Raw genomic sequence first — 8,561 nt, 5'->3', positions numbered from 1 at the left:
TTTTTTTCTTTTTAAAATACATTCTTTTTGTTGATTTGTGAGAAAAGTCTGAATATTTAGTGTTTCCAATTTCCGTTAACAAAAGATATAATTTTAACAACTTCCACGTATATGTTCATATTTGTATTATTTATAATATTACGAAGAAATAAGTCTGATAGTATTAATTATATTTAATATGAGTTTAAACCATTTCATACCTGTGTATATAATTTACTAATATATACTAATTTATTAATTTATTTCTTAAATGGTAAAAATTTATAAAAATGTTTATTGATATACAAATTACCGAATAAAACAGGATCATTTTCTCTTGTATATTTAAAAGTAGTTTATTACTTTATTAGAAATTTATATTACGTTAACTTTATTTGGCAATTGTTAAAAAAAGACATTACATTTACATTATCATCGTTTTAACAAGTATAAAACTCAGTCTTAAATAGTAATATTCAATTTGTATAATATGTATATGAATGATTTTTATAATAATGAAAAAAGGAAAGCACGATCTTTATTTATTGTAAAATAATCTTTGTGGACTGAGTGTTTTTATAGTGCGTTTTAATTTAGATTAATATGGCTATTTATTATTATTATTATTATTATTATTATTATTATTATTATTATTATTATTATTATTATTTTTTTTATTATGATATTATGATACTGTTTAAATAAAGTTTTTTAAAAGGTGAACTCTCTGTTAAATTGTGATTGATAACAGTAAATAGATGAAAACAGATAAATAAGTAGAATTAACTATCAAATCAAATTTGTCTGTAAATATATAAAGACTTTTTATTATTATAGAGGAAATGAAAATTCTTTTGTTTAATCAAATTAGGATGTATATATAATGTACAATAATTTCATTTCATACAACTTTTCCTTTATTTTCTTTCGATTCAATCTCTGTCTTATATCGTGAAAAAAAAACGCATATAATGCAACATTTGTTACGCTTAAAAAAATGAAATATGTTAATAATAAACAGTTTCATAATCAATACCTATGTATTAGAAATTTATAGTAATTGAAAAATAAGATTGCAAGCAACTAAATATGCTTCTTTCGTAAGTTTTTTTTTAAATAATTCTAATATTATTTGACATAATTATATAAATTATTTTAAATAAATGTACTTGCATTATTTTTATCTACAATTATACGTACACATTTATCTATTTATTTTATTTATTTTATAATAGCTAAATATAATTAAAAATGTGTTTTTATTTGAATGTAATTTTGCTTCTTTTTTTAAACTATGATTGAGCATATAATTCTTAATTCTTAAATTGTATTTTATAAAAAAGATATTTTAAAAAATACTTTATTAATGCATTTCAATTTGTTATGTATACATAGATGTAAAAACATTCTTTAACAAACAAAACAATAAAGATTATATTAAAATATAAGTGAAATTGTATAAAAAAAAATATCAAAATTGGACATTCTTCGAAGATCTCTGTATATCTTTTGACACAAAATTATAAATAATAATCAAATAAATATGAAGTATAAATCAGTCTGTTATATATGAAATCTAAAAAAATTAAGGAACTTATTATTATGAAATTCAAAAAATTAATGTATATTTTATCATAATTGAAAACAAAGATAATAAAATGGAGAAATTAGATTTTAAGCACATCTGCTTAAATATGACACTTTTTAAAAATCAGTCTTTTACTAGTTTAACTATAAATGAAACTAAGCATTTTATACTTGTCAAAGTAAGCGTAACACTGATTTGTAAGTAACTGTCAATGATTTGTAAAATATATTTAAATAATAAAAAAAACATCGCATTGTTTCAGTAATAAATTACAGATTATTCCAATACTCAAAAAACAATATCTTTGCTATCCTCATCCTAATATTCCTAAGAATTTTAAAATACATGGAATGTGTTATACATGTAATACTTAAATAACACTGAGTGAATTTAAATAAAAATATACCCTGTTTCTTTTATTGCAACCTGCTAAGACTTAACATTACTATATAATAAGAATAACAAGAGCAAAGAGAGCAGTTACAGTTTCTTCTAGCTAAACTAATTATAAGACAAAGTATTATTATAATTAATTTCTTTCTAAAAAAAATCATTAATTATAATTTGAAATTTTATTTTTTATACAATATTACAATCGATAATCGGTTAATGAATATAAGCCATTCAAAGATGATGAAATATGGTCCTATAAATCTTACATACAATGTCGATTCTTCTTATATTAATCCTATAAAGTGTTTATTATCCGAACATAAAAATCTTTCGTGAAAACATTTATTATTCAACTTGTCCATAGCCTAAACTATTCATTAACTGATTATTCACTGTATATTATCTATGTATGAATATTTAAGGAATAATAATTCTAACTGTTCTTCGAATGAAATAGCACTTTTGACTAGTGCTAAAGAGATCATCATGCCCTTACTCTCATATACTTTTACTCGCATTATTATACTTCATTAAATATTCTAAGCAAATATATGCTAATAATAAGACTAATATGCTGTAGATTTAAAAATAAAATTAATGTACGTTTGTTCATTATTATTTAGTTAAAATCGAATGCAAGTTTTTGTTATATTATTAAAATATTTTTATGCTTCTCAATAATATTATTTTAGAATCAGAGTTGTCCAAATAATTAACTTATAGTAAGGTAATAAAAATTTGATTTTTTTGTACATATTTCATTATAGGTTTGTAACTAAAAGTAAGAAAATAAAGATTAGAAGAACAAATATTTGTTAAATATTCTTCATTATACAATCATATGAACTATTTATACAATACTTTATCTTTTTAATATTAAGATAACATACAAAATATGTTTATATATATATTAGGATTCAATAATTTCGCGATCAAATAATCAAAAAATTGAAAGAGAATAACTATTGTTACTATACCTATGCTATAGTAGATGGTTTACTTACAAACTTAATTACTAATTTTCAGTTTAACATTCATTCAACTAAATATTATTGACATATCCATAAAGATATTTATTAATTTGTTAAATTTGTTATATATACCTTATTAACAGGATTTGTGTAGATTTCATCCATCCGTTAGATCTTCAATGCAAATATCTTGCTTCTTTGGCGGTAATAAAAGTTTCTACATAATATGTTGCAAGATATATTTTAACTGTACTTCGATGGTACGGTACACATACTTTGACTACTGATTTCATCATACTGAAAAATGAATAAAAATGAATAAATATAAATATATTTACTTACTTTACTAAAATATTAACATTATTTTGAAAATTTTAAAAACGATACGTCGATATTATTTGTTCTTCTAGGATGTAAAAAATATATAATAAAAATTTTGTTTTTAAACAAAGTAATTCTTAAAAATTCAAGATAAACTTTTGCTAAATCTTTACCAAACGATATAATTTTAATTCCAATATCTCATTAACTTTATTATATACTGTATCTTATATATTATAATTTTGAAAATTAATAGCAATTTAATAAAAGAAAAAATATATATAATGTCCATGGATTTAAATTTAAAAGTTTTTTTTTTCATACATAAATTCCTTGTCTTACTTTAATTAGTATTTTGTAATAATAGATCTTCACTGTAGACATCTTCTGGCGTTGATATCACATAATTATACTTTATATATAAATACTCATGTACATATTATTACATTTCTATATAATAGTAAATATTAATCTTCTTTTTTTAAGGCTATTAATATCAATTTACATAAAATTATATTTATTTAAAATTAATAGTATCATTTTTCAATAAAAAGATTTATAACAAAGCATATTAATTTGAATTAGCAACAACATAAATAACGAAATGTATATACAGGGTGATTCTTGTAACGGAGACAGATAATAACTTTTTTTTAAGTAACAATAGAAAAAAATCATAAAGGAAAAAATTATATGACACAACAAATGTTAACTTTCTATGACCTTATTTTTTTTTGAAAATGCACTGCAGTTGCACTTTTTTTTAAATGGAACTTTATATTTTTGTTTACACTATTCGATTCCTTTTTTTATTCTGCGTTAAAAAGTATTGAGTAAAGGTCATCGAAATATCAATAGTTATGTATATATTATTGTAAAGTATTTAACACAATATAAAAATGATATTAGTTTCAAAACTTTAATTATTTGTAATATCAAATTACCTTTCTTTTCGGAAAGTAAATCTTTACTCTGACTGTGTGTATTTGTTGAATACAAAACTCTACTTGCATCTAGAGGTAGAAGTTGAGACGTAACTTTTCTTCTCTTAACTGATGTTTCTTCGTTATATGATGTTATATCGAGTTTTCTGATATTTGGTCTTATAGAGATCTTCGTTGAAGTTTCTTTCGAGGATTCATCTTGGGCAAGAAGTATTTTGGCAACTTGAGGATCAGACTTTGTGATATTTCCTTCCGATTCTACTTTATACAAGAGATTGGAATCACTTGATATATCTTCTTTTTTAATTACAGAATACCTATTTGATATACGTTTTTTCAGTGGTAAAATTTTATTTAAATCCATTGATTCTTGTTTCGAAAAATTATTAATATCTTCTATTATATCCTGATCTGCATATAATTGATCATAATCGGAAGATATTTTTATATTTTGTTGTATTCTTTCAAGAGGGTCAACCGATTGTAATCTATTTAAAAATTGATGTATATTCAAATTATCATTCTCGGTAAATATAGATTGTGAATCTAAAGCAATCGGATTATTTGATACTAAATCGTATTGATTGAAAGATAATGATAAATTAGGTATTTCTATTAACTTTCCTGGTGGTAGTAATTCCAAGTCTAATTGCAATGAAGACGTTGACATGCAATTATATGATGGCACTAAGTCTTCCATTTGTACCGGCAAATCACTTAAAGGTACATCTTTGGAAATACAGACTTTGTCTAATAAAGTATGATTTGTTGTATACATTGTTAAACTACTTTCTTTTAATGTATCTGCTTCTTGGAAATCAAAAACTTGTTCCATTTTCATATCATTGAATTCGCAATCAGAGTTTATAACTAATGATGACGAATACGAAGATGAAATATTTTTATATATTGATGTAGAACCATTATCATCCAATGAAAAATAATCATAATCTTCTTTCGCGTTTGCATTTAAACCAAATGCAACTGTATCTATACATCTATCGATTGATTTATTTTGATTAACGAACTGTTCATTTTTGTTTCTTTGTATATACGAATCTAAAATATTCACAGATGGTTTTTCACTACACAATTCGGCGTTTAAACTGTTTTCGTCTACACATTTTTTAATCATGCAAGAATTTATTATTCGTTCGTTTAAATTTAACGAATTACAAAAACTATCACGATCGATCAATGATTTAAGAGAATTTTGCGATTGTTCGTTGTCTTTACAAAAATTAATAACTATCATCTCTCCTGGCTTTATATTTGGCATCGAATTATTATCTTTTTTGGAATTATCTTTCAATTTATTGTCATCTAAATCTGTTTTCGGATTTATATCAGATTTATTACAACTCAAGGAGTGCGTTTCTTTATCCTTGTTAGTATTCATATTTATCTAAACATTTAAATAAAATATTTAATACAACACAAATTCTAATGATATATATATATATAAGTGTAAGAATTTTGAGAAAATTTACCTCTGAATTTGTATAATTGTGCACTTTTGTAGTATTTATTGTGGAAGGCAATAGAACACATTCAGACGTTTCCATGTTTTCCGTGAGTATCAGGAAATCATTGCATGCTTGTTTTAGATCAAATAAGTTCGGTTGCATCAACCATAAGGTTTCACTTGTACAGTTAGGAGGGAATTTAGGTACAAGTTTCAATAAGTCTACATGCATCTTTGGCATATGTGATCCTAATAAAGCTGCGGCTAATTCATCTATTTTTTTCGCTTCCTCCGAATCTTTTTTTATTTGTCTCCAAAGCTTCAAGGTAAATAAATATCTGATATATTTGACCCCTGTCATAGATTCTCTATTTTTTTTTAAATTATTAAAACTTTTACTGTAAAATAGAATTACAAATAATCAAATGATATCGACTATAATTTTCTTGTAGAAAAAAAAACAAAAATGTATTTTATTTTTAATAAATAAAATTAAATATACGTACGAGAATATATAATCACAAATCTGTGCATATCTTTTAGTAATTAATTTAATTCTTAGTAATACCTTAAATATATGCTCTCTTGATTGATCTGAAATTAATATGATTACATATTATTAAAAAAATATGATATAATTAAATATTTAATTTCTTTCTGTTTTTTTTTCATTTTTAACTTACTTAAATATATACATAACACATTGAAAAGTTTAGCAGCTATCTTAGAAGGATCTTTACTACATTTAGAAGTTTTCAATTCTGTATCAACATATATGGCCAATAATACTGATAATTTGTTTAAATAACAGTTATGATCCTTTATATGCTAAATAAAAAATAAATTGTTTATGTGCGTGTTATAATTATTCTTAAATATATATTTTTTTAAAAATACATTTAACAATAAATATTATACCTCCTTAATTTCATGCCAATAAAAATGAAAAAATGTTAACGTATTACTCATATGCTTTTTCAATTTAATAACTTCATATGTCATAATGTAATTCGTTTCCATGGATTTTAAAATATTGCTAAAAAAAGAAAAAACTATCTTTATTATATATATTTTTAATCGACGCAGTATATATGTTACACAATATCTGCCTGATTATTTACAGTTTACCGTAAACAAAATTCTGCTACCATGTTACGGAGAAGAGATTTCAACCATAGTCTAGAAATTATTTGTAACATAGATTAACATCAAAAACTTAAGTTCTTAATGGAAATTACATATAACAGGAATGTGACACTGGTAGCAAATATGTTAAACAATATAAAATGCAATGTGTTTGGCGCTAAATAAAATGGAAAATCTTTGTCATTGCTTGTGCAGAAATATGTATAGCAAAATGAAAAGATTTCCCACGTTTGTCGATAATGTGTTAATATCTTAATTATTATAAAAAGCCTTACTTGATATAGATGGAAAGCAATTGTTCCAGAAATTGAAAGTTTTTCTTTCCGATAGATGAATGCATTTTTTCATTAAATGTAACAAGTCGTGAGAATATTTTATGGAACGATTTAGTACTATGTAATTTATTATTTGGTACTTCGGTATTCTTGCTAATTCCCAATTTTCTATTGCAGCTTTCGTGTATTAAAATAACATCGTTCTCTTCCTTCTCGTACAGTTGCCCTTTATCATCCAATGCGTTATCTGAAATTGCTAAAGTTATAATTTGAAAATATGCTATAATAATTCAAATATAAGAGAAAATTATTATCTATTTACATACCATCATTTTGTAAGGATTTAGAAAATGCTACAGAGCTGGTAATATTTGTATCTTGGATTAGCTGCGCCATTTTATAAAAATTATAATTAAAAATTTCTAAAAAATAAATAGGTAAAAAGTAATTATGATAAATATAAACAAAATAATAAAATAAAGCATATTAATTTTTTTATGCATACACAAAATTTTATTTCACGTAAATAATACGTAATGCATTATGCATTTAAATTGAAATTTAGTCTTTTTGAAAATTACAATCAATGAAATTTCTTTCAGCGATTGCAAAATCTTCATGCTGTAGTATCCGAAGAATCACACTTTAAGGTACGTAATTTTTAATGTCTTAAAAGTTCTCTTTTCTGGAATAAAACAAGAAAATATTAATTTATATTTTTATCAAAAATATACAATAGATAAATAATGATTACAAGAAAAAAAAACAAGTAGTAAATAGATTAAGATAGTAATAATGTGATAATAACAATTATGTGTGATGGTAGAAAGGATACTAATTATTTACATATTTAATAAATAAATTTATTAATGATGATTTATAAATAAGACTAACATTCTTTTATTTTATGTTTATTTTTTCAATAATTTATTTTATACACTTTTCTGTATCATAATCGATTAATAGAAGTAAGTCAACCATATCATAAATTTTGTTGTTATTACAGGTTATCTTACGAAATGAAGTGAATTAAATAATTTAATTGTGATAAATCTTAACGAAATAACAATAATAATAATACGTAAATATTTATCCACTTACTTATATTTGTAGTAATTAATAACAAATATCTTATATATCCATGTGGTTGAATTTTTCTTTAAATCAATCAAATATACCCATTCACGCTTATTTCACAGCGGAATACTGTGAAACTAAAGTTTATACGAAGATGCAGTGATCCCAGAGACTTTAGTTCGTCTGATCGACACAGGGGCGTAAAATTATCGTACGCGGCAAAAAATTATCGTACGCCCCGGGAAAATTTGAAATCCGACAATTTCTCGGACGAGATTTTCAAAATGTGGAAAAAGTGTCCAAGTTCCAACTTTTTCAAAGTTGATGACCTTTTCATAAAAACGATAAAAACGGCCGTCCGCTGGGAGATCGTGGTGGTGGTGGTGGTGGTGGTAGGGATGG

General features: G+C 23.5%; 1 protein-coding gene across 5 annotated transcripts; it reads right to left on the bottom strand.

Annotated features, from left to right (window-relative positions):
* Window positions 1–873: 873 nt before the first annotated feature.
* LOC107066650 (uncharacterized) lies at window positions 874–8,332 on the bottom strand. Of its 5 annotated transcripts, none has more exons than XM_015321473.2 (10): window positions 8,184–8,332; window positions 7,588–7,767; window positions 7,409–7,504; window positions 7,083–7,338; window positions 6,790–6,840; window positions 6,580–6,697; window positions 6,345–6,489; window positions 6,168–6,255; window positions 5,687–6,059; window positions 874–5,601 (listed from the first exon to the last, which is right to left on the bottom strand). In XM_015321473.2, the coding sequence occupies exons 3-10, from the start codon at window positions 7,476–7,478 to the stop codon at window positions 4,111–4,113; spliced, it is 2,592 nt and encodes an 863-aa protein (XP_015176959.1). In that variant the 5' UTR covers window positions 7,479–7,504; window positions 7,588–7,767; window positions 8,184–8,332; the 3' UTR covers window positions 874–4,110. The 5 variants fall into 5 exon arrangements, with proteins under 5 accessions (XP_015176959.1, XP_015176961.1, XP_015176962.1 ...); XM_015321475.2 differs by having other exon boundaries at window positions 7,083–7,329; XM_015321476.2 differs by lacking the exon at window positions 6,790–6,840.
* Window positions 8,333–8,561: the final 229 nt, after the last annotated feature.

This window comes from Polistes dominula, unplaced genomic scaffold (genome assembly GCF_049000335.1).
Source record: "Polistes dominula isolate Pdom_NZ unplaced genomic scaffold, Pdom_raw_medaka contig_24, whole genome shotgun sequence".
Taxonomy (NCBI): Eukaryota; Metazoa; Arthropoda; class Insecta; order Hymenoptera; family Vespidae; genus Polistes; species Polistes dominula.
The sequence above is the reverse complement of the archived record's forward strand: the minus strand, read 5'-3'. Positions and strand labels throughout refer to the sequence as shown.

What these genes read in the sequence shown, in the direction of transcription:
- LOC107066650 (XM_015321473.2), bottom strand. Translation starts at nt 7,478, where the DNA reads ATGGCGCAGCTAATCCAAGATACAAATATTACCAGCTCTGTAGCATTT. An exon ending in GTAGCAGAATTTTGTTTACG is followed by an intron (nt 6,698 to 6,789) that starts GTAAACTGTAAA and finishes TTCTTTTTTTAG; the next exon opens with CAATATTTTAAAATCCATGG. An exon ending in ACAATTATACAAATTCAGAG is followed by an intron (nt 5,602 to 5,686) that starts GTAAATTTTCTC and finishes TTAAATGTTTAG; the next exon opens with ATAAATATGAATACTAACAA.